The following is a 25,470-nucleotide window of genomic DNA, read 5'->3' on the forward strand; positions in this document are numbered from 1 at the left end:
TATGACAAGGGAAATCACTGTCCCAGCAGCAAGCTCGGTTTATAGTACTATTACTTTGATCAGCCCATGAGGGCTCCCCTTAAAAATCAGGACCTTAATTCTTGTGTTTCTGTTTTTCAAATCTAGTATTTTCTTTTAAGGAGTTTATCACCTGGGTTAAGGATTAATCTGTTCTGACCTTGTCTTGAGAGTAGAGCCCAAAGAAACTGGAATCAGGTTGAGAATAACCTGACCCCTCAGTCTCTGTAAAGCTACCATTTCAGCAAAGCAGCAAACAGACCAGGCCTCCCTGGGGAAAACTGATGTTTTAATAACAGCTGCTGAGTGCTGACCATAGACACAAGATGTGTATGCTTAGGGAAGAGGCAGCACTAGTAGGTTAATCCACAGCAGCCACCCTCATCGTGCTACTTAGTTTCAACCCTTTTGGCTTAAAATGTACAGCAGTTTCCAGCATTGTTGCCCAAGTGAGGTTTGATCATATCCTATTTGCCTGAGCCCTGGATTAAGGCAAAATGAGAAGGGAAGTGCTTTGAGTAGGATCCACAGCTGGGGAGTATGGAGTAAGGGGGGGCAATCCTGGGAGGGTAGGGAAACAGACACAAAGCACACGTAATGGCTAAACGACGTCTTGATTTCTCTGAATATATTAAAACACAGTGTTTCACATAAGCTGTTTCACCTCACTCCACCTCACTCCCCTCACTCCCCTGTCTCAGGGGTCTCTAGATAATCCTAAATAGCGGCTAAGCCAGGGAGCCACCAGGGAGCCAGAGGATAAGTGCAATTTTCATTTCCCCTTGGGATCAAATCCAGCTGAGCAAATGGCCCAGATGTACAGGATTGGCTTGAAGGGCCAGGCGGAGACCATCTGCAGTGCCACCCATGTAGCTGGGCACTGGCTGAGAATTAGCCAGACAGTCCCATTGTCCTGAAGGCTGCCATGTGGCTACCTTGGGCTTTAGAGCAGGCATTGTTCTTTCCTTATCTATCTACTATTAATATTTAGAAACATTGAAAAAATAAAATCACCATAATGAATAAGCTAGAAACAACTGCAATAGTCAAGAAGAAGCATTCTTTATTTTTTTCCCCATGGTTTATTTCACAACTGTGGTCAGAGAGACAACTTTTCTGTTCCCAGCTAGTCCAGACCCAGTGGGATTGTTCTGAGGTGTAGAATTTGCATTGGCTTGCAAGCTGTGAGGCTAACTAGCTAGAGCCCAGAAAAACAACACACATTAGTTACTGCTCTGGAAGCCTAGGGCAGGGGACCTAGGTAAGAGGGAAGGCCTAGATATGGAACAAGGGCCTCTGGTCTCTGAAAGTGGGTTACTCCATTCCTTCTTCTTTTTGGAAATGGAGCACTTTGCTCCTATTTCTGTGAAGCCCTGTAGCTGCCCAGAGTATTTACATGCAGACTGGTATTTTCCCCATTGGGTGTTTGGTCCCCTTCTTTTGTGTTTTTCCTCCTGGTGAATGGCATCAGTATCTGTCCAGTTAGAGGGTGGGCCCCTGTGCCATGTTTAGTCTGCCTATTTCCACCCCCACCTCACCCCTGCCGATCCTGGGACGTCTGTGACCAACGTTTTTCTCCTTCCTCATTCCCCTCTGGTAGTATCACTTAATTCCAGCACTCTGTTATCTAGGACCACTTAAGTAAGGGTAGCCTGAATTGACTTGAGAGAATTGAGCCGAGCTAAGAACGAGAGAGAGCTCCCTAAGAAAGGAGGCTTTGTATTTACACGATGCCCTTTCCCTAGCCCTCGGGCCTCTAACCTGCCTCATAGCACTACTCTTTCTGAGGGCAGTTAAAGTGCTGGCTGTAAACAGGACCTCCTTTCTTTCTCGGGCTTCTCGGGAAAGAGACTGATGTGGGCCTCCTGTTACTGAGCAAGTGATTTGGAGTGGTTCTTGCATTGGAACCAGAAATTCCCCCTGGCTCCAGTTGCATTTGACAACAGAGAGGGGTCCCTTTGATGACAGCACTGAAAGGCTAGGAGAATGAGGCAGTGGGGTGAACTCTGCAGATTGGCAAAAGATGGGGCAGGAAGGAGGGAAGGTCATCTGAAAAGGCTTGTAAGAGTCATACTTCTTAAACTGGGCTTAAACTGGAGCAATTGCCTTTCCCTTTATGCTCTCTGTCTCTGATGTTGCTTTAGATGCCAGATGTTGACGTAAGTGTGCTTGATTCTCTGTACTTCAGCAGTCAAGCAGGGCAGGTATGAGAGAATAAAGCAGAACCTGGAGATCCAAAGTCAAAATGACAGGATCTTTGAGGCATTTCAGGCACCTCTTTTGAGCCATTTAAGTTTTCCCCCTGATTTATCTTTGAACTTGAATAAGTGGCTTCTAAGCTTCCTATGGTGACCTTCCTCAGCCCCTATGTTGCCAATGCCTTGCGTGGTTTAGTTTCTTCCCAAAAAATGTCCTTTGTAGACTTCACAGAAGAATGGGTCTCCTTTTGAGAAAATGTGGGCTGGGCACAGCTGACTTGCCTTTATCACTAACATTGGCTTTACAAGTGAGTGTCCTGTCACAGACAGCTTGTGTTGAGTATTCTAGCTGGATGGGAGGATTCATTAGAAGTGGAAGGTCCGGCCCTTGTTCTCTGGAGCAGGAAGAAGAGTTGGAAGTAAAGAGGGGATGGGATTAACTTTTGCGGTCCGAGCAAAACCCTTTTTGTACAATTTGTCTTGGAATGAGTTGACTTCTGTCCACCTTGGAGAGAGAAAGTGGCCAAGTGTGTTTGATTCCGTTTTTTGGAAACACCTAGGACTTGGAAGGGACTTTGGCTTCGAAAAGATAGCCACCCAATGTTTCACCTCACCTGATGGAGTTGTTACTCCTAGTCCCAAGGATAGACAGTTGGAGGGGTGAGTTCTTCGTGTTGAGCTTTAGAAGCTACTTCTCCTTGGTCTTCGGTTAAGGAGGAAGACTCCTGAGCCTTAGCTTCCTGGAGAGTTGACTCTGGGACTAAGCTGGTCCTCCGCCCAAGTTCTGAAGGTACTTGGAGTTCTCTGACACCTTCTGGAGTAAAAGTACTGGCTGGCTTGCTCACTTTGGGGCAGGGGCTTTTGCCTTCTGGAAGGAAGCCACCCAGAGGTCTGTGGACTAAAAGGCATGGTGGGTTCTCAGGGGCTGTGGGGCAGAGTTTTTCTGTCTGAGTTTCTGTTAAAGCCAGGAGGCCAGATTCGTCAGATGGGGCTCCAGTTACCTCCCAAAGACATATATCGATGTCTGCCATGGTCCCCTTTATTTTATTTCCTTCTGGATCTGTGACTTCCCATTGACACAGCTCTGCCATCCTGCTCCCCATACTGCTTGCTCTGTGGGGACCGACTTTGGGTTCGTCCATGTCTGGAGCATCTGGCTCGGGGGAGAGCCCTTCTGACCTTGTGCCTTCCCCAGGACAGACCGTCTCTCGCTCTCTGTTGACTTTTACTTCTTCTGAAAAGTGTTCTTCAGTCCCTCCAGATCCTGCCTTTTGCAGGAACATCTCTCCTTGCCCTTGAGATTCTCTGTCCAACTCTTGTTCCAGTCCCCCTTTCTCTGCTGCTCCTTGACTCACCTCCCAAGGGCAGATTTCTGTTTTCTTATCAGAGGGAGACTCTTCTGCTTCCCATGGACACACTTCTGCTACTCTGGCCCCCATGCTGCCTGCTGCCTCGGAACTTTCTTTGCTTCTGTCAGAAGCTTGTGGGGCTGGTTGTGGAGACAGACCCCCACAATCTTGACTCTCCTGGGGACACACAGCCTCCTGTTTCCCATCTGCACTCTCTGAGTTTGCCTGAACAGCCACAACTTTGTGCTCTGGTTTTTCTGGGGCTTTCTCCTCCTCTTGAGGCTCCCCTTCTCCATCCTGTCTTGACACCCCTTCCTCAGGGATTCTTTCAGTCACCTCCCAGGGACAGGTCTCAGCTTTGGCGCCGCTGTCAGGTTTGGGAGCATCCATGGCAGGAGCATCCCACGGGCAGAGCTCAGCAAGCCTGCCCCCGACGCCGAGCAGTGTCTGAGCACCGGCTTTCGGTTGGTCAGGGCCATGACTGTCTGGGTGGGAGAAAGAGCCCGCCGGGGCCATGCTCTCCTGTAGACAGATAGGTCGTAGCTCATTGCTTGCTTTCTCCCCATGTTCAGCAGTGAGTTCTGCTTGTTCTGGGAAGGAGCCCATCTTTGGGTCTTGTGTCAGGTCCCCTTTCTGTGCTGCTTCATCACTCACTTCCAAGGAATGCCCCTCTGCCACTCTGCTACTCCCGCTGCTGGACGAGTCTGAGACCTCGGCCTGAGCAGAGGCTGTCCTCAAGTCCTTCTCCCAAGGACACATAGCTTCCTGTTCTTGACTCAGTTTTGTCTCCCATTTTGATATGTCTTCTCCCAGGGAGGTGAGTCTCCCCTCTTCTAGAGTTTTCTCCCTCTGCCCCATGGAATCAGTCCCCATCTCTTGTTCCGATTCCTTCCCGGGGGCTCCTTCATCCACCTCCCAGGGACAGATCTTGGCTTTTTCACTGGTAGGCGCTCCCTCTGCTTCCCAGGGACACACCTCAGCTGGCCTGCACCCCACACGGTCCAATACCTGGAGCCCAGCTTTTGGTCTGTCGGTGCCCAGAGTGTCTGAATGCCGAGAGGAGCCCCCCGGATCCAAGCTCTCCCAGGGGCAGGCCACCTCCCGCTCCCAGGCCTGCCTCTCTGGCTTCTTTGGAGCAGTAACAGCTATCTCTTCAGGTCCAGAATCTGCAGAAGCCCTTCCTGTATCATTTGGAAATTGCCTAATGGCCTCAATTCCCAAAGCCCTTTTCTCCCCTGCTCCAGCACTCACCTCCCAGGGACAGATCTCTGCCTTCTCAGCAGGCAGGATTTCCTCCGCGTCCCAGGGACAGATCTCAGCAGTTTTGCTTCCCGTACTGCCTGACATCTGGAAAGTGGCTTTGGGTCTATCTGTGTCTCGAGGACCAGGTTGTGGAGAGAAGCTTCCAGGGTCCACCCTCTCCCAGGGACAGACTGCTTCCGGCTTTTGCACCTGTCCCTCAGGCTTTTCCCAAGTTGTGCTATCTTTGATTCCTGATGTTCCAGGCATCTTCTCCTTGTCCTTTTGAGATTCTCCTTTTGGTGCCTGTCCCGACATCCAGTCCTCCGTCGTTCTTTCATTCACCTCCCAGGGACAGATTTCTGCCTTGGCAGGTGTTGCTTCCTTTGCCTCTGACCTGAGATCTTCCCGTGGACGTACCTGCGCTGCTCTGCTTCCTCCCTTGCTGAGGAGTTGGCCACCAGCTTTGGATGAGGAGTTTTCTAGATGTGGGCTGGAGTGCCCAGGGGTTGTGCTCTCCCAGGGACACACGGACTCCTGCTGTTGACTACATTTCTGCACTGCTTTCCCAGTTTGTTCCCACGTCTCTCCAAAGCTCCCTTTTCTGGAGGTTTTTCCCTTTTCCTGGAGAGATTCTCCACCTGTCCTCTGACTCATCATTTCCTTCCCTACTACCTCATCACCCAGCTCCCAGGGACAAATCTCTGCTTTCCCGATAGCAGGAGCATCTCCTGCCTCCCATGGACACGCCTCAGTGACGCTACTGCCCAGACTCCCCGAGCACCCAGAGGTTCCCGGGGCCTGAGTAGAGACTGCTGAGGGGCCCCGGAAATCTGTCCTTTCCCACTGACAAAGAGATTCCAACCCTTCACCCAGTTTCTGTTCTTCCAAGAAGATTGCTTTCTTGGGAGTTTTCTGCTTTGTCTGGGGGAGCTTCTTTACTCCCTCCTGGGACGGTTTCTCATTCTCTCCTCCTTCACTTGCCTCCCAGGGACAGAGCCCTGCCTTGGTGATGTCAGATGTACAAGCTCCTGGGCCAGCGGCTTCCCACGGTCGTGTCTCTACCTGTCTAGGCTCCACACTGCCCACTGTCTCAGACCTGCCCTTGGTTCTGTCAGAGTCCTGAGGGGCTGACCGAGGGGACAGACCCCCAGGATCGGCACTCTCCCAGGGACACACTGCCTCCTGTCCCCTGACCAGTCTCTCTGGCTTTTTCTGAGCAATGGCAACCACATCTTTGGGTTCTGATTTTTCTGAGGCTTTCCCCCTCTCATCTTGGGAGGCGTCTAGATCTTGCCTCAGTGCCGCCTCCTCAGGGACTCCACTCACCTCCCAGGGGCAGATTTCGGCCTTGTTGCTACTGTCAGGCTGACACGTTTCTGACTCGGTGACTTCCCAGGGGCATACATCTATCACCCTCTGGTCAGCACTGCCCAGGGGCTGGAGGCCAGCTTTGGGCAGTTCCCGCCACCCCCCAGGGGCTTCTTTTGCTTGCTTAACATTTTTGTCCCTAACGGTGCCCTGCCTGACTTGCCTCAGTGTGGCAGGCCCTGTTTTACCTGCTTTTGCAACCTTCCCCTCCCCTAGACCCTGGGATGGCCTCCTGCCTCTGTCTGCTTGTTCCCTGCTGCCCTCCTGGTGACAGACTTGGAGCATTCTGCTTGTGTGAGCGTTCTGTTGGTTCTGGAGGGACTCCTCGTCATCACAGGGGGCAAGCGCGGCCTGCTTACTCACCGCCTTGGGGCGGCCTGACCTGGGAGATCTGGGACATGCCCCCACACCCTCTCCCAAAGCTCGGCCCTTCTCTTCCTTCTCAGGACATCCTTCCCCGCTCTCCTTCTCTCTGTATGTGCTCCGAGAACGGGTCAGAGCTTTGATAGCCAGTCCCAGGCTATGCATGGAACCCTGCTGAACAGGGGTCTTGAGGCTGTGGGATTTAGATTTAGAGAAGACCTTGGGCCTGTCCTCATCCTCATCAGCTTCCCCCTGGAGACACCTGTCCTCCGTGTCCATCCCATTCTCCCCAGCCCCCCTCTTGTCTACTGCTATAGAGAGGGCCCTCCAGAGCCTGGCCCGACCTGGGGCGGGAGAGTGGTTGCCTCGCTCTGGCCCCGGGGGGCCTTCCTGAGCCACATTTTCTTTCTTTGATGGCAGTTCTGCATTCTCCCAGGGGCAGATGTAGGTGAGCAGGCTGGGGCTTTGTGGGGGTACTGGGATGGGTGCCAGGGCAGGGACGGGAGCTGGCAGCAGAACCAGAGATAAGGTGGAGGTGGGAGACAGCATCCCTGGCTCCCCCAGGCCCACCCCGGACGTGGCCATGATGGGTGTGGAGATCTGGTGCTGGACGGGCGGGTGGGGCAGCCTTCTCGCGGCCTCCTCGCGCAGCTTTCTGGAGGCGTGGGAGCTGTCCACGCTGCTCCTCTTGGCCGGGGAAGGTGGGGCCGACAGGGTAGTCGCTCGGGCTCGCTCCAGCCTCCAGGCCGAGGGCCTCCGCGCCGGGCTGGCCAGGGCGGCCTCTGCCTTCCTTCTCTCCTCGCGCTCCCTCGCCCGCTGGTAGGTCTCCTCCAGGTAGGCCTGGCTGGCCTCGAGCAGGGCCTTTTCCCTGGAGTCAGCCACGACGCTCAGCGACTTGTGCAGCGAGGCGGGCCGGGCACAGGGCAGCCGCTCTCCCACTGTCAGATTGTGGGCGCTGGCCGACCTGAAGCTCAGCGCGGGCGGCCCTGCCGCCGACTCGCGGCTCTCGGATTGCGGGCCCTTCCTGGCCAGCTTCCTCCTCAGCAGCGAGTCGAGCAGAGGCGGGTACTGCTCCCCGCGGGGAGCGCGGTCCTGCTCGCAGGTGCTACTGGACTTGCGCAGACCCGGCGGCGCGGCGGGCTCCCGGAGGCTGGCGCTGGGCAGCCTGGCGCTGAGCAGCCGGCGGCGGGAGGAGCCCCCGGACAGGCTGCCGCGGGCCGGGGAGCCCGAGTCCCGGGAGTGCTGGCGGGTCAGGGCCTCGGGGAACTCGGCCAGGTACTTCATGAAGGAGCGGCCCAGGGCCTGGCGCCAGCTGCCTTGCTTTTTGCGCAGGTGCGGGTTGTTAGCGGCCATTTCCTTGGTCTTGTGGACCTCGAGCTGGGCGTAGAGCTTCTTCAGCTCGTCCTGGGGCGGGGGTGGGGGGGGGCCGGGGGTGCAGAGCTGGCGGTGAGGGCCAAGCTCTCCATCCCCTGGCGGCGCTGCTCTGCCCCTCAGCCCTTGCTCAGACCATTTTCTCTGGGGGATCTCTCTCCCACCAAGCTGTGTCTCTTCCCAGCTTTTAAAACTCAGGATTCACCTCTCCGTCCTGCAGGGCCAACAACCTAGTTCCCGAGCCCGACCCGCTTAGCTCCGAGGCCTCAGCGCACCACTGACTTCTCTGGGCACTGTGGTCTGGTGGGAAGTCTCCAGCTTGGGAGACGGGAAACCTGGGTTTGAGGCTGCTGACCCATCATGTGCCTTCAGGCTATTTTCTTGCCCTCTCTGAGCCTCTGCTTCAATAAAGTAAGGAAGACTGGCTGCCTAGTGTTCACTTCCTTAAGAGGATTATATGAGATTGGTGGTGGGACCAGTGGGCGTGAAAACTGCCATATTCAGGTGTAAGTGACGGGATGGGGCTTTGAAAGTCTTTTGTACTTCGGATCTCTCCCCGCACAGCGTAGGGGAGGTACATGGGCTGCTGCGCCCCATACTGGAGGGTCAAGGATGGTGTCTCTGTGGCAGTGTGCCTCCACTCTTTGGCCTGCCTGCTGGATTGGGGTCTCAGTTCAGCCTATCCCCAGGGGGCAGGCGGCAGGGCAGGCAGAGCTCAGAGGATGAGGAGGATACGGGGGAAAGAGAGGCAAAGGCAGTTGAGGCAAGGAAGGAATTGGGGGATGTAAACAAGTAAGGTGTGGAGGGGGCCCCAGGGGAGGTGGAGGGATGGACACAATGGCTTCCTGGGACTGTTCCCACATGCAGGTTCTATAAGACAAAGGGCTTTACTGCCAGGTCTCTTTATTTCCTACTCTCTGAGCCTCTCATTAGGGTTTCTGTGACTATAATGATATTCTTAAGCAGAAAAATAAGGTAAGGATGCTCTCCTGATGTAAGACTCAGGAAGAACTTCCTTTCTCTAACACTGCTGGGGCCAGGGAAAGGGGATCCTGGTGTGGAAATGCCTGGTAGCCACTCACTGCCTGAATTACCCAGCCCCAATGGCCCTAGGGTCACTAACTACCTGGTATGTTGGGGACTGAGGGGCTTCTTAGGCTGCCCCTCATGGTGGCCCTGCTGAGTGGGAGTGGAGGACACGGGAGACACAGGGGATTTGAGCTCCACTCATGGTTCTGCCTCTACCATGCCAAGTGGGCCTCAGGAATCTGGGTTCTGGGGTTTTGCAGGGTGGGGGTGGTCTATCCACTGTGTGGCCTCCTTTGAGTAGAGTCAGGGGAAGCAGCTTAGGGCAGTGGTGGAGAAGAGAGGGAGCCGGGTCTTAGAGGAAAAGCTATGGGGAGGAGAGGGGACCTGCAGTGGCACACAGCCCGGGTGGCAGGGCAGCTGTGCCCCCTGCCCAGTCCCTAAGTAGCATCAAGAGGAGGTGGGGAGGGCAGCACCTACCCGAATGTCTCCAGGGTCCAGGCTGTGCTCGCTCCAGGCTGAGGCGATGCTGCTGTTCAGGTAGGAGCCTGAGCGCTGCAGGTCCAGCTCGTCCTCGTACACCTCATCCAAGATCTCCTCTCGGGGAGGAGCCCCTGGCTTCCGGAACTGGCCATGGTGGTGGGCATGATCAGGAAAAAGACTCACCTTGGCTCCCTGCCCCATGGCATATGTATTTACTCCATAAATCTTCACCCCCTCTCTGATTCTGGGGGTCCAAGGAGTATTGTTCCCTCTCCATCCTGATTTTCTCTAGCTCAGAGACCAGGGGTCTCAATGCCCTGCCCCCACAATTCCTAGCCATGTCCTTCGGCTACCCCCCCCCACCTATCTTTCTGTAACTGCTTCTGAGTTGATTTTCAGAGTCTCCCAACCTTCCAGTTGTATTACAAGGACTCCCTTCAGCTCTAGCTCTTTTTTTTTTAAACTCCAAGTGTTTTTTATTATTATTTTTTAATTATTGATTTATTTATTGGCTGTGTTGGGTCTTCATTGCTGCGTGTGGGCTTTCTCTAGTTGCGGAGAGCGGGTGCTACTCTCCGTTGCGGTGCGTGGGCTTCTCAGAGCGCAGTCTCAGTAGTTGTGGCACACGGGCTTAGTTGCTCCGCGGCATGTGGGATCCTCCGGGACCAGGGCTCAAACCCGTGTCCCCTGCATTGGCAGGCGGGTTCTTAACCACTGTGCCACCAGGGAAGTCCCAGCTCTAGCTGTTATTTCCCTTGCCCAGGGATTGGAGACGGAGATTCCTTCTGTGACTCCTAAGTGGGCTCCTTGCTTAGGGCCCACATCCCTCAGGGCCCAGGGTGTCATTCTCACCCTGGCCTGGAGAGGGTGCTATGGGCATAGCAGCTCCACAGTGCCCCTGGCAAAGGGGCTGCGTCTCCCTCACATTGAGACCAGGGGAAGACCTCACCTTAGGGATGAAGATCAGAGCCAGTGTGGCGGTGACTGTGCTGTGGGTGTGAAAGAAGAAGAGGAGGAGCGTCCAGTCTGGGTGCAGGGAGGGAACCAGTACAAACCTGAGGGTGAGGTGGGAAGGAGATGGTTAGCTACAGGTGGGAGTGGCCTCTTTCCTCTCACCTGTTTCAGTGGCTGTCCTCCCCAGCCCCCACCCTGATCTCCTGGAGGTGCTCTGTGCAGTGAGGAGGGCACTCTTCCTTCTTCCTGCCCTCCCACCTCAGGGCTCACGTTAATCTCCACCTCTGAGAAGCCCTCCCAGACTACTCCAGCTTGCCTTCTCCGGCTGCTTATAGCACTTAACTCTGTTATGGACCACCCTGTGGGTTGATTCTACCTTCACCACAGGGCCAGCTCCTTGTGGACACTCATAGCAGGCCCGCTGCAAGGACGGTTGGGGTGTGAGGGGGAAGAAGGCAGTGAGAATGGAGCCTGTATGTGGAGGAGAGTCGGGGGGGGAGGCGTGTGGAATGGGAGAGGAGTTAGGAGTGGAGCACGCTTCCTCTTCTCGGGTGTTGGGTGAGACATGGGTTACAGGAAGGGTATCTGTGGGGGAGGGAGAGACCTACAGGTGGGGGCCCTCCTCCTCCTTGCTGAGGCGTCGTAGGTGTTGCAAGGAGGGCTGTGGGACGGGGGTACCCTCCCCTGGGAGAGGTGAGGAGTGTTCTTAGGGTGGGAGCCGTGGTGGGTAGGAGGGCCCGCCCTCACCTGGCTGCGTGGAAGGCAGCAGAAAGCAGCAGCTCGTTGTGCAGTGCGATGCCCATGTACCGCGGCTCATGCAAGGCTGAGGGAACAGCCCGGGTGGCGTAGCAGAGGAAGCTGCCCCAGCACAGGAGCAGCATCTCAGCTGCGGGGAAATAAGGAGAGCCGGGTACCACCTCAGCAGCCATGCACCCCTTTCTCTGTAGGCCGTGCTGGGGGGACCCCGGTCCAGGGGTCCAGGTACAAGGCAGGAGGACCCCTGGAGGTACAGGGAGGGGGACCAGAGTGAGGCTGGGCTCAGTGGAAGCAGCTCACCCACAACCATGATGTAGTCCCAGCGGTCGTGGTGGCAGAGGTAGAAGTGGCGGCCTGTGTGGGTGTGGCCTCGTGCCACCAGGGACGCGTGCTGACTGCCTTGCTCCAGGATCCCCGCTGTCCATACAGCCAGGAAGCCCAGCACCAGCAGCAGCAGCAGCCCCAGACGCTGCAGCAGCCGCCCACTGCTCAGGTGGGGGCCCCTCTGGGCCGTTCGAGACAGAAACAGCTGGAGCACTCTACAAGGGTCAGAGTGTGGCTGGTGGATGCAGGGAGGGGAGATGCCCCTGGCCATTGCTTCCCTCCCCGCCGCACATCCCTGTCCTCCCATCCCTTCCATGGTTCACCGCCTCCTCTTACCCCCCAAAAAGTTACATGGAGGGGAGGGCCATAGTGATGGGAGCAGGCCTTGGGGGCACAGAGGAGTAGAGCTGGTAGGGGTCTGGCTGTGAAGAACTTCATTCCATAAATGAGCTGGGGTAGCCTGGAGTGAGCAGCGTGAGAGCAAGCTCTGCCCCAGACCCTACCTATAAAGCTTGAGTATAATAGTGCCGTAGACACTGGCAAAACCCAGCAGCCGGACCCAGCGGAGGGCGATGCAGCGGAATACACTGGGCTTGAAGTACAGGATGAAGACCTGGTGGGGAAGGGGCAAAAACAGTTGCTCTCCACTGCACTTCCACTGGGTGCCAGGCCTATGCTAAACACATTGCTGATCCTCCTAACCGCCTTTTCCTAGAGACATCATCATCTCCATTCTGCAAAGGAGTAGCTTTGTTATCAGAGAGGTTAGGTAACTTGTCCTAAGTCACACAGCAGGTCATAGAGCTCCTTTTAATCCTGGCTGTTTGGTTCCAGAGCTCACTAGACCAGCCTGTCATTTGTGGGTATGAGTTGGAGGATTTTGAGGTCTCTGAATCCCCCCAACAGGGCAGAGAGGAAGGATTCTGGGGCTTGGAGGGTACCAGGTTGGGACTATGGGGGATCCTGGGAGGTGCGGTCAGCCTCTGGCCACAGACTCACAGGGAAGTAGAGCAGCAGGGATCCAAAAAGGATGGTTTCCAGCAGTACCACTCCAGATGCCCGGATCCTCTGTGAACCCAGGAAAGAGAGAGGTATGTAAGCAGGGCAGCAAGAGGACAGAGCCTGGAGGATGGTACAGGAGGGTCTCAGGCCTGTTTGAGGGGTCACCCCATGGCCCTGAAGCTAAAGCTTCACCCTGTAACATTAGCTCTGCCCTCTCCATCCACAGCCACTCTCACCACAGGCTCTTAGCTCCACTGGCACTAAGCCTGGCTAAGGCAAAGGTTTCATATAGCTCCTGCCACCGCAGGCCCATGCCCCTCCCAGTCCCAGCCTGGGCCTTGCTGCAGACCTGGGCTAGAATCAGAGGTTGCTGGAGGTAGAAGGGATCTCAGGCTTTCCTCCAAGCTTTGGGTCAGACTGCCTCCTTGTCTGGAAACTCGCTTCTCTGTCAATTGACCGTCAACTTTGGCTCAAATGTCATGTTCTCCAGAAAGTCTTCCCACGCCATCTCGGGCAGGGTGACTGGGTCCCCTCTCTGAGCTGCCACAGCAACTGACACCTCTATCCTGGCCCCTGTTTTGCTGTGCTGTCATTTTATTTACATGTCTGAGGGGGCAGATCACTTCCCCTAGTGCCTACACAGTGTTTTGAATCGAGCCCAATGCCTTCATTGAGCAGGTGAGGAAACAGGTCTAAGATGGTGAGGTCACTCGCCTCATGTCACATAGTGAGTTAGATTAAGAATCAGGGCCAGAACCCATTTCTCTCAAGTTCTGGTCTTAGGTAGTCTGTGGTCTCCGGTTGATGCTAGAGACTCAGGACGTGTGTAGAAGAGAGATGTGGGGCCTTCCTTGCCTTGGCCTGGCGGCAGCGATAGGAGACCAGCATGCTCAGGAAGACGGCCAGCATGCAGCACGTCTGAGAGGCCAGCACCACTGCCCGCAGCCTGGGGGCTTCCTCCACCAGGCACGGCGTGGCATCCAGGCAGCTGGAGCAGCCCTCAGCACATGGTTGGCACCGCAGCAGCCTCCCGGAGCTGCCTTGCGGGGACCCGAATTGCCCGGTAGGCTGGGCAGCACCCTCCTCAGAGCCTATAAAGAACAGGATGTGTGCAGGGAGAGGGGCATGGCTGGGACAACCTGAGACCCCAGCCTTCTCTCCCAATGGTCCCCACAGCTCTCTCCCTGCCCTCTTATGGTCTGTGGCCCTTGGGGTAGCGTCAGGATGGGTAGGAATGAAGAAGTGGGTACTTTCAGGGGAAGGCAGGGTTACAGGAAGAGGCGATGCCAGGCTAGGACTCACTGCGAGGTCAGCTTGCATCAGACTGCCATGTTATAAGCTCATTCTCAGAAGGAACAGACACCCCCAAATTGGACCCTGCCTGCCTCTCCTGCTTCTCTCGACGTTCTTCCCTTGCTCCATGAGTTTTCTCCCAGTGTCTCACCCCAACCTGCCTTTCTTCCCCAGATGCCCCCCTCCAATCAGCCCAGCCTGTAAAACACCTTCCTGGCATTCCGCATAGTTACATACCCCCGGAGCTGCTTGTCCCATAGAAGCCGGGTCGGCAGCGGCAGAGGTAGTGGCCAAGGACAAAGCCCTGACTCTCCAGGGGGACACACTGTGGGGATGACAAACACACTCGGTATTTATATGAGGCTTTCCCTCCTGGGAAGAGATGGAGGGCGCATTTACCTTCCTATCCACGGCCCCTGGGTCTACACCGGGGAGCCCCGCGAGAAAGCCACCCCAGCCCTTGGGAAGCCTTCCATCCCTGGAAACCCTACTGTGCCCCCACCATTGCCTCTCTTCTCAAAGAGACCTCCAGGCAAAGAGTATGCAGACGGATCACCCTTTTATTCAGACTGGCCCTGACAGGAGCTTCACAGGTCCCGTTTCCCAGTGCCCAGCTGATGCTAGAGCAAGGTGCTGGGGAGGTGGGAGCAGGGAGACATCTGAGCTCAACCACACCTGTGTGCCTACATCCTGCTTCAAGGGTCCCCATCAGCCTCCCTCTTTGGCACACAGGTGGGTTGAAAAGGCCCCCATGGAGGAGCAGCTTCCTCCATCAGGGCCATCTGGCTTTGGCGCAGGGCTGCTCTCCCCAGCCCTAATGCCAGGCTAATGCCAGGCTGGTGGGATGCCAAGGCCAGCTCTTTATTCCACCTCCACCCATTGATGTTTGCCCAGCAGGGGACAGAGCAGACCTCAGAGCCAGGCAGGGAAGATGAGCCCTTGGATGAGGCCAGACCTGCTGTAGGGAGTGGCTGGGAACAGACCGCAGTGGGGCAAAGGAAGGAAGATTACATATCCAGCCCCTAGAAGGTGCTTCTGAAATCGTGGCCCAGCTTCCCCTCTTACTCAGACCACTGGAAAACGTTCTGTTCCTGCCATAGACAAATGCATACCCAGAGACACGAATGTGGCTGTGTTTAAAAGTGCACTGGACAATGGGAGCCCTTATCCATCCCTGGACTGATAGCTCCAAACACATGAGCCCTGAAGAGCAACAGATGCCCAAACCCACCACACCTCCCAGCAGGCTGCAGGGCTCCCCTTGGCTTTGGTTCAGCTCAGGAACAAGCATGCAGTCAGTGTAACTGTGGAGCGGATTAGTTCACTGACCTGCCAGTTTCCCAGTACTGGGCTTGCAGGATTATCAACCATTGCTTTCCATTATCCAGATTCTCCTGCATCCACGGCTTTGATTTTGCCAGCATCTCACCTGGGTTCCATCACCTTTACCAGTCCCAGAGCTCTTCAAGTTCCTTCTCTGGTTAGTCTCCTCCTACACCCCAACCAGCAATTCTACTTATTTCAACAAACACCCAACAGAGCATCCTTTGTGGGTCAGAAGGAGCCCAGAGCTCTGTTGACATGGAGAATGTGATTCAGGAGAAGGAAAGGGGACAATTAATAGAGGCTCAGGAGGCGGTCCTGGGAAGGGATCCTGGAGCACCTAGTACCAGAAGGGAGAGCAGACAGAGAAGCACACTGAGAATGCAAAGGAATGAAGGTGGCTGTCTCGGGTGGGGGATGGGGCTAAGCTGTATGTGTCCTCACTCTTAAAAAGCCTGGTATCTCATCTCTATCTATCTTATCAGTAGGGACTTCCTTGAAGCCGGAGAGGGTGGTGTGCCTTTGTCAGCTGCTCCTGATGGCAGTGATGGGAAAGGGGAGGGAGGCAGGACACCAGAACCCCCACCCTCTGTATCCTTACCTGGGTGCTGTTGAGATCACACAGGTGTGTGTTAGAGTACCAGCCTGGGCCGCTGGCACACTGATTGATGTCCACACTCTGAAGATCTACGTCCATCTGCACCTGCCCCCTAAGACAGTGAATTGGCAGTTAGGGGTACAGTGAAGGATGCCAAGGTGGACGTGTGTCCTTGGACCCCAGACTATGAGGCAATGCAAGCTCTACAAACTTTAGCACAGTGGCTGCAGTGTGCCAGGAGAGAGGGCACACACGCACGCCATTTCTCCAGTGATATTAACCCTCGCTGTCTCTGCAGCAACAATCCTCCTCCCCCTAGGTTTTTCCCTGTCCCCACCCCCCCATCCCTCAGGTTTTCAACATCCTAGCATTTCTTGATTTCTATCAATGGGAAAGGGAGGTGGTGAGACATACAGGAGCTGCGGCTCTGATGATCTTTCTGAAAGGGATATTCACACTTCCCCACTGCATGTATATACACACACACACACACACACACACACACACACACACACACACGTGCGCGCGCGCAAAGTGCAGCTATTAACCACCCCCTCACTCTGCCCAAACCAGGTCTGAACTGATCACAGCAAAGGAGATATGGAATAGAGGGGCCCAGAGTCAGAGCTGCCTGGCCCAAGGGCTCTCAACCCCTGCTCTGGGCTGAATGGGGAGAGAGCTGGCAAGGAGCCAGGCTGCCTGTGGCCAGGAGAGGAACTCTGCCGGGGACAATGAATGGGGACACAGAGCTGGGAAAACAACGTTGATTGTTGAATGCCTTGCGGTACACTATCCATCTGCTCCCTCCTTCCCATCATGGCTCCCAATCACCTCTTTACTCCAGCTGAGGGAGGCAGTCAGTTATTTGAGGAGTATCATAGGCTATCGGGGTCAGGACTTGATATAAGAATACAGCCATTGGGAGTGACCCTGGGGATCTGGCCAGCTCCTGGGCAGAAGAGGCAATGGTGCCAAGCCTCCCCACAAGTGTTCCCCTTCCTTTGCAGAAGCCGCCTTCTACAGCTGTATATTGCTAGGGAGCCTCGAATTTCATTCCCGAAGCGCCCATCTGACTCCTCTGAGAAGCCAGCGCATGGATTGCCACTGTCTCCCGCACCAAGCCCTCTCCTGCCCTGTACCCACTACTCAGACCTGGAGGCCAGGACCTATGCCCAGCTATGTCCACACATCTGTACACACACACGTGTATGCCTACTTGTAAATGGAGTGATTTATATGTAGTACATACACACACCTGTATATGTTAACACACAGTTACAGATTCCCAGGGTCAACTACAGATATACACAGCTGAATGCAAGTACACACATCTGTGTCCCCCACACATGTGCATACCAAATGGCCTATGCACAGCTGGCTGGACTTGGGCCCCCCCACCCCACAAATCCACAACAGCATCAAACCCTGCACAAAAACCACTTACCTGATCTCCGGGCTGAGGTCTGGCTTGAGTCCATAGAAGGCCGCTGAGAGTGTGATAAGCCAGCCCGGACGGAGCCGGCCCTCCTGGCATTCCAGGAAGGGAGGAGACAGCCTCACGTGCTGCAAGTCCCCCACATATCCATCCCCCTGTGGCCACTTGGGGCTGCCAAGGCTCCCTAGGTCGTTGGTCAGCACCCGCTTCTGCAGGTCAGGGGTGTCTAGGGCCCCGGTTGGGCTCTCCTTCTGCACCCTGCTCCCGGACAAGTCCTGAAGGATGGTCTCCTCCCCCATCCGGGTGGCCTGCAGGGCCAGCTGCAGGTGGCTGGCTCCCAGTGGAGGGTTAAAGGTCAGCAAAGCCCGGTATGCCCTTGGGTCCCCCTCGGCCACGCTGCGGACCAGTGCCTGGTACCACTCCACATCCTCCTCCACGCTGGACTCCCGGATGTCGTTCGCTTGTAGCAGCATGTTGAGGAAATTGGCAGCCTGCGTAATGGTGCCCGCTGCCCTCCATAGGATTGGGGGGAGCCCTGGTCTGGCTCCTGCCCCATGGGCTTCATAGCGCTCACTGCAATTAGCCCCCGATAGCTGTTGGGCATCTCCAGAGTAGAGAAAAGCTAGGGCTGCCTCAGCCCCCTCCGGGGGCACCCACATGGGTACAGATCCTGGCTTGACTTGGGAGGACAGCGCGGGAAGAGAGCGGAGGAGCCTTGGACCCCCCAGAGCCCAGCCACAGAGGAAAGAGCAGCTCAGCAGCCCCCACACAGGAGGAGGCATGACCACTGCCCTGGTGCCCATCCTTGGGGCAGCTCTCAGGGACCCTGGCGTCCAGGCTGCCCGGGGTATTGGAGGTTCAGGAGATCCCAGGCAGAGGCTGGCCGCAGTCTGGGGCTGCCTGCTTGCACGCCTCCGATCCTTGCTTTCTCTCTTCCCCTCTTCCTCTCTCTCATGCTCAGGCTGTCTTACTTGTTTTTTTCTTCTCTTTAACGTCATCAGCTGGCTTCTGGACGTAGGCATGAGGGCTCTGTTCCCTGCTCTCTCAGTGTGGCCCCCCATCGCAAACCCTTTTAATCCTGGCACACCACTCTTCCCTCCCCCTCTTATCCAATATCTAGGCTCCCTCCCCTCACTCCCCACCCTACATCTGCTCCAGGGAGAGATAGAAGGGACCAGCCGTTCTCTCTCTTCCTCCCTCCCTCCCTCTGCCCTTTGCTCCATTAGGAGAGATGGGCAAATCCGGGATGGGACGCCATAGCAACCGCAGATGAGCCTGTGCCCCTCTCTCCACCCCTCTGCTCCACTCAGCCTCCTAGCAGCAATTTCCACGGCCATGATAAAGGGCCAAGCTGCAGCTCCTGGCAATCTGCTCTAGCTGCCTGTACCCCCAACACCATGCTGCTGAACTGGAATTTGAGATTGGGGTTGGCGAGGGGTGGGCAAGAGAGCCCAATAAGTATAGGTTTTTAAATATATATATATTTATTTATTTATCTGGCTGTGCCAGGTCTTAGCTGCGGCATGCAGCCTCTTAGTTGCGGCACGTGGGGTCAAATTCCCTGACCAGGGATTGAACCCAGGACCCCTGCATGGAGAGTGCAGAGTCTTAACCATTGGACCACCAGGGAAGTCCCAAGAAAGCCCAATAGAACCATAATTGATATTTGTACAGACTGTGGCAGTTTACAAAGTGTTTTTCATGTGCGTTATCTCAGTGACTCTTCCCCAACCCACCTATGCTGAATATTCTTATCCCCATTTCACAGATGCAGACAGTGAGGCTCAAAGACTCACCCAAGATCACATAGCTGCTTCATTTGAGTTGAGACTCAAACCCAGAGCTCTGATTCCCCTACACTGCCCCATCAAACCCCCACCATCACCCTGTTATTCATCCTTAGAGACCTCAAGAAGACCTAACTATAGCCCGGAGAGGTAAAGGGACTTCCCTAGGACCACACTGTTGCTCTTGACAGAGCAGGAGCCTCCACCAGGTCTCCACCTCCCCAGCCAGGGAAGCCCGCCTTCTGCATCACAGAGTTAACCACTGCCCGGAGTAAGGGGGTCATGGTGGGGAGGGGTGAAGAGAATGAGCAGTTTTGCTTCTGCTTCTTCCACCTTCATTTTGTCATTCTAAGCCCTGTCTTCTTCCTTTCTTCATGAAAACCATGGCTAACCTCTCTTGCTCTTCCAGGTCTTCTTACCCCTCACATCCTTCCCTCTGTCGGACACAATAACTGGAAAGCTCAGAGTTAGCACCGTCTGAGGCAGCCTCCTCAGATCCAGAAGGGTGTGGCTTCTTGAAGTCAGCCACGGAACAAAGCCCCTGCCTTCCTCTCCCTCCCTCTTCCACCACTTTCCCATCGCTGATCGCTGGCCCAGTGATTTGGCCCCATGTGCATGTGCTATCTGTTAGTTTCTCTCCTTCTCACTTTGCCCCCATCCCCGCTTCTAAAACCTCTGATGTCCCAGATCTCTGAGTTTATGTAGGGAGGGCTGGGTGGTGGTGGCTAAAAACTTCTCTTGCTTTACTGGTGGCCTCTGCAAGCAATAGTTCTGCTTTGGAACCTTCACTGGGAACGTAAGGGGTGGAGGAAGAGATGGGGGCTAGAGGACAAACCTCCACAGAATCCCTATGATGTCAGAACTAAGAGTGCCTATATCCCAGACCTTTCTCTAATAGAGAAGGAAATGAAAACTAAAACCAAATGTCAGCTAAGTGACCTCCTCAAGGCCACAAAGCCAGCAAGTGGTCTGGGGTCAGACCTCTATCACACATCCACACATCCATTGCCTCTCTGATTCCTGTGTGCCGACAGAAAGGGGGATGGTAGGGGGTGGGGTGGGGTGAGCAAGTGCTCCGTTCCACGTTCTTGGTATTATTACCGGTTACTGTTAGTCCAGGGCCAACAGAACACCTTGGGTGAAGACATAATAGTCAGTTGTTTTTTCCCCCAAGAAGCTTTTCATAATAATAACTTATGTTTGAATAGTGCTGTAGCATTTGCATGTAAGTTTTCATTTAATCCCTACAACAGCTCTATCAAGGGGGGATTATTATTGACCTATTTTTACAAATGAAACACAGGTTCAAAGATGTTTAATTATTTGCTCTTGGTAATATGTCCAGGAAATGGCATGACTAGGACTCAAAACTAGATGGCAAGCTCTAGAGGGGCAGAGACCATGCCTGTCTCATTCATCATTGAAGCCTAGCCCATTGCTGAACGATTGAGTGAACTCAAGACTGGTTTAGATTCTCTGAATTGTTCTTTGCAAACCTTTTAAACTAGGGTTCTACCACTGCAGGGACCACTTATATAGCCCTCAGGAAACAGGTATATGTAGACATAAAACCTACCCAACAAATCCAGCTCATACAAGGATACACTTCCTTTGCTTGGAGCTTAATTTTCAATATTTTTTCCAGGAACTACAGGTCTGGACATTTAAGGAAATGGAGAAAGGCAGCATTCCTTGCCCTGCCTTAGGAAGAGCCTGTGTGTGTTCCCTTGTGCCTCTGTGTGCTCAGGGCAGGTGGAGATACCCCAGGCGGCAGACATGGTCTGCCTCCCTCTGGGGCCAGGAAAGTATCTGGACAGCAGAGGGCGCTGTGGAGCTTACAGACCTTGCATTCGCGGGGGTAACCTGTTCTGGAGCCAGAGTTTTCCAGAGACAGCCAGGATCTTGGGTGGTCTTCTTAGGCCTCCGGTGTGCTATGGTCCTATAGCAATTTCTCTTCTTTTCTCCAGAAACCTAAGTAACACCTATAAGGTATTGGAGAGAGGGTAGAAAATATAATCTTTGGAGTCAGAGCTTGTTTTGAATTCCACTTCACCTTTTTGAACTGTATGACCTTAGGTAAGGAACTCTTCAGTTTTTTCATGGGCAAGGGAGGTTATTAATTCTGTTGTGCAGAATTAGAGATGAATTTGTATCAGGAGCTTCTTACAAGGATGGAGCAATCGTTCCATGCTTATGTATCAAGGGCCTACTCCGTGCCAGGCAGTCCTTGGCATTGGAGAGTCCATGATGGGCAAAAAGCAGACGAGGCCCCTGCCCTCACAGAGCTAACAGCTTAATAGGGAAGACAGACTTTAATCAAATAACCTCGCAGATAGAGAACAAATCACACCTGTGCAATTAAGTGCAACAAAGGAGTGGTCTTGGAGCTCAGTGAGGAGGAAGTTCCCAGGCAGGGAGATTTCCCTGAGGTAGAGAGAAGCTTAATTTGAAGGATGAGTAGGAGTTTATGAAGCAAAAAGGCAGGGAAAAAGCCTTTAAAGAAAAGGGAATCGCTTATGCAATGGCCATGTTTTTGAGCCTGACACAGGGCTAGTGGAACAGGAGGGCAGAGAAAACAAGGTGGAACCTGGTGGGAGATGAGACCAGAGAGGCGGGGGTCTGATGACACAGGACCCCATAGGCCTCCTTAAGGAGTTTTGTCTTTAGCCTAAGAACAGTGGGAAACCATGAAGGGTTATAATCACAGGCTATTGGTGAATATTCATTTTAAAAGGTTCTCTCTGGGGACTTCCCTGGTGGTCCAGTGGCTAAGACTCCATGCTCCCAATGCAGGGGGCCCGAGTTCGATCCTTGTTCGGGGAACTGGATCCCATATGATGCAGCTAGGAGTTCACATGCTTGTGGCTAAGGATCCCACATGCTGCAACTAAGACCTGATGCAGCTAAATAAGTAAATATTTTTTTAAAAGTTCTCTCTGGCTGTAGAACTCATAGCAGACCCTGGATCATCTTCCCCTAAATGCACCTTCAGGTACTAAAGTTGCTAAATTCTGCTGGCTGATCCTTCCTCCTTATCCTTTGCATTCCTCGACATCTCTTCATGGGAAGATTGCAATGGTTTCCTAACTGGTCTCCCTGCCTCCAGTCACACCTCCTCTACACAAGCTTGAACTTACTTGACCTTCACAACATTCCTGCAAGTAAGCAAAGCAGCAATCCTTATCCCTATTTTGCAGATGAGAAAACTGAGGTCTAGTGGTACTGTGGAACTGGCTCATACAGGCTTGTGAAAGCCAACTGTTAAAATTTCAGAAATTTTGGGACTTCCCTGGTGGTCCAGTGGTTAAGACTTTGCACTCCCACTGCAGGGGGCGTGGAATAAATTTTGCAAGCCAGTTGGTTTTTGGGGGTTTTTTTTGGCTTGAACCCCGGCCTTCAGCAGGGAGAGCATAGAGTCCTAACTATTGGACTGCCAGGGAATTCCCTACAAGCCAGATGCTAAACACAGCCAACTGTTAAAAATTATACAAACATTAAATATATTAAAAACAAAGGTAATACATTCTCAAAACTCATCACTTCCTAATAATTTTACTATTATTATTTACCTGTGCTCTTGAGGTTATTTGTGTTATTGTATCTGCTACATAATAGTATGAAACTACTGCATAATAGTATGCTCTGTGTTCAGTAAAGTCAAGATGGTAGATTGATATCAGCCTTTGTGGGAGGATTTACACCAGAGAAATCGGCAGACGATACAAATAGGGACTTGATTGTTTTGTCGATAATCTAGATTTAAGAAAGTGATGAGAAAATGTAAATAATTCAGATTTTAAGTGAATGTGTTATGTTTGTAGCCATTACATTCTGTATTGCACAAAACTTGAGGAAGTATTCGTTCAGTATTTGAAAACTGTTTTCTTATTCAGCAAAGAAGTCACTCCCATAATTGACAGGTAAGACGTCTTGTTTATTCATTTTCCTCTTACATTGACACAGAGGACATCAACCAACATCCATGTTGTGATTACATTCCCCAGTCAACTGAAACCACGGGTTGGCTACCCATACAGCAGTTGGGCAAAAATCAGTGAAAGCATTCTGTTAGAATAAATTAGTTATAAGGAATCTGCAAATGTACACTATTATTTGTAAATTCTGTGCTACACATCCTTATGTACCTATATATGTGCATACATTCCCCTTTTCTCCCGACAGTCGGCTGTTCAACATTTATCAGCACAGCACTGGGTCTAGAACATGTTATTCATGTGTCATTCCATAAATATTCACTGGATGCCAAGGGGGGGATACAGTTAGTCAATGAACAAACAACTTGGCCACTGTCACACATCGCAAGCGGCATAGGCGGGACCAGAGCCAAAGGTACCGTCCTCCCAAGGCCAGCAGCTCTCTCCCAGGACTAGACCAAGCTTTCCAGGGCCACCCCACCTTATCCCGAAGGGTGGCTTCGGCCAGAGGGCCCGGGAAGTGAAAAACCAGGGTCGGGGTACCGGACTAAGGGCTAGGCGAGAAGCAGCTCGCGGCCAATAGCGGCCCAGGCCCCGCGTAACGTCACTTTTCGGAGAGGCCGGCGCGAGCACGACCAGGAGAGAAGGCGCGGCCACCATCACCCGGAAGTGACGCATTGGGGGCGGTGCTCGGCGGCGCCGCGCAGGGTGGGCTCGCGCTGGGCTCCGCGCGCCCCCCGCCCCCTCTATGAGGCAGAGGCCGCAGCGGCCGTTAGCACTGTCGTTCCGGGGGCCGCGGCGGGCGGGGCTCCGGAGGGGCCCGGCCTAGTCCCCACCCCAGCCCGGCTCCCAGCCGCCCGCCCTCCCTCCCTCTCCCCGATGCAGGGGGCCGAGCTCCGGGATGGTGAGGCGGCGGCGGCGGCCGCTTCGTACCGCGTCCTGAGCCGCCTGCTCGGCTATGGAGAGGCGGCCCCCGAGCCAGGCCCGCCGCCGCCGCCTCCGGGCCATGGCCCCGCGCCGCCACCCTTCCTCGCGCGGCCGGGCCCGCGGGGCTCCCGGCCGCCTCAGCTGATGGTGTTCCGCAACGTGGGTCGGCCGCCGGAGGAGGAGGACGCGGAGGCGGCCCGGGAGCCGGGACCCTCGGAACTGCTGTGTCCTCGGCACCGCTGTGCCCTGGACCCCAAGGCCCTGCCGCCGGGGTTGGCGCTCGAGCGGACCTGGGGCCCGGCGGCTGGACTAGAGGCGCAGTTGGCGGCTCTGGGGCTCGGGCAGCCTGCGGGGCCCGGGGTCAAGACGGTCGGCGGGGGTTGCTGCCCGTGCCCGTGCCCCCCGCAGCCGCCCCCTCCGCAGCCCCAGCCGCCTGCTGCCGCCCCGCAGGCCGGGGAGGACCCCACGGAAACGAGCGACGCGCTGCTGGTCCTGGAAGGCTTGGAGTCGGAGGCCGAGAGCCTGGAGACTAACAGCTGCTCGGAAGAGGAGCTCAGCAGCCCGGGCCGCGGAGGAGGAGGGGGCGGCCGGCTTCTTCTGCAGCCCCCGGGCCCTGAATTACCCCCGGTGCCCTTCCTGGTGCAGGACTTGGTCCCTCCAGGGCGCTTGAGTAGAGGGGAGCAGCAGCAACCTCCCCCACCCCCGCCTCCTCCTGGGCCCCTCCGGCCGCTCGCGGGCCCTTCTCGGAAGAGCTCCCTCAAAGTCCGCCTCAGTCGCCTCTTCCGCACGAAGAGCTGCAACGGTGGCTCCGGCGGTGGGGATGGGGCCGGCAAGAGGCCTTCCGGAGAGCTGGGTGCTTCAGCTGCGAGCCTGACAGACGTGGGAGGCTTTGCGGGCCGGGAGCTGGACGCGGGGAGGTGAGACCGGCTGGGGGGCGGTGGGGCTGGCTGACCGACTTCCTTTTCTTGTTTCATTTCCCTTTTATTCTACTGCTAACACGATCCTGACAATTCTTAAGGTATGGTCTTCATAAGGAGGCGGAGACTTGGGGTGAAAGGTGGTGACATTGCCCATTAGGTTAGAGCTGATTGTGGGAGCAGCCTTCACTCTAAGAATTCACTCGCGCGGTGACACTTATCAGCTGGTTAGCATCTCTCTATCTAGTTGGGCGATGATTCCAAACCATCCCCCCCCACGCCCACCCTGTCCCAGCTTTTAAAGTTTTTCCAAGGTGTCTGTCTACCATTACCCCTGGCAGGGGGCTTGATGGAAAGGTGTAGCCTTTGGGGCAAAAAGTTGGTGTTGTGTTTGACCACCTTGCTTATTCTTTCTGTGTACCAGCACCCCCTTCACACTCACGCGTGCAGATGATGTGACAGACTTGTGTAGTTGTAGGCCACCAGTCAGTTGGGCATCTCTGTTCAAAGTTTTAATGTTTTCTTGGTTGGCTTCTTAGATATACTTGGTATCTCAAGCCTGTATGCTGACCACTGTGAGAATAGAAAATAGCCTTGCTCTCAAACCCACATGAGAAGTCTAAGTACGAGGTATACTCATGTACATTAGTACATGAGTTCTAGGCCAATTGATGAAAATTCCAAACTTAGACATTTTTTTCCTGCATTTCTGAAGGGTGGACGGCTCTCAGATATCCAGTGTTAGATTTGTACATCGGTTTAGAAAAGCTGTCAACTTTTGTGTCAATGAAATAAGACTTC

General features: G+C 54.5%; 2 protein-coding genes across 5 annotated transcripts in view; one reads left to right on the forward strand and one right to left on the reverse strand.

Moving 5' to 3' along the window:
* Positions 1–766: 766 nt before the first annotated feature.
* GPR179 (G protein-coupled receptor 179) lies at positions 767–17,906 on the reverse strand. The gene is made up of 11 exons (XM_027094729.1): positions 17,113–17,906; positions 15,672–15,780; positions 13,985–14,072; positions 13,310–13,545; positions 12,452–12,520; positions 11,956–12,065; positions 11,429–11,667; positions 11,120–11,258; positions 10,368–10,473; positions 9,416–9,562; positions 767–7,942 (listed from the first exon to the last, which is right to left on the reverse strand). Exons 1-11 carry the CDS (start codon positions 17,904–17,906, stop codon positions 2,849–2,851), a joined length of 7,131 nt encoding a protein of 2,376 aa, XP_026950530.1. The 3' UTR covers positions 767–2,848.
* Positions 17,907–22,864: 4,958 nt separating this feature from the next.
* The window catches only part of SOCS7 (suppressor of cytokine signaling 7), a 34,161-nt gene continuing 31,555 nt past the window's right edge, over positions 22,865–25,470 (forward strand). Inside the window, exon 1 of one of the 4 annotated variants that reach the window (XM_027094731.1) lies at positions 22,865–24,669. In XM_027094731.1, the coding sequence (XP_026950532.1) occupies positions 23,705–24,669 (965 nt within the window). In that variant the 5' untranslated portion in view covers positions 22,865–23,704. The remainder of the gene's footprint in view (positions 24,670–25,470) is intronic. The other 3 variants (XM_027094730.1, XM_027094733.1, XM_027094732.1) reach the window with 3 other exon arrangements.

Source organism: Aethalodelphis obliquidens, unplaced genomic scaffold, assembly GCF_003676395.1.
Source record: "Aethalodelphis obliquidens isolate GAN/ISIS:26980383/991018 unplaced genomic scaffold, ASM367639v1 scaffold89, whole genome shotgun sequence".
NCBI lineage: Eukaryota > Metazoa > Chordata > Mammalia > Artiodactyla > Delphinidae > Aethalodelphis > Aethalodelphis obliquidens.

What these genes read in the sequence shown, in the direction of transcription:
- GPR179 (XM_027094729.1), bottom strand. Translation starts at nt 17,906, where the DNA reads ATGGGCACCAGGGCAGTGGTCATGCCTCCTCCTGTGTGGGGGCTGCTG. An exon ending in ATCGCTGCCGCCAGGCCAAG is followed by an intron (nt 12,521 to 13,309) that starts GCAAGGAAGGCC and finishes CTGGGTTCACAG; the next exon opens with AGGATCCGGGCATCTGGAGT. An exon ending in TGGACCCTGGAGACATTCGG is followed by an intron (nt 7,943 to 9,415) that starts GTAGGTGCTGCC and finishes CCCCCGCCCCAG; the next exon opens with GACGAGCTGAAGAAGCTCTA.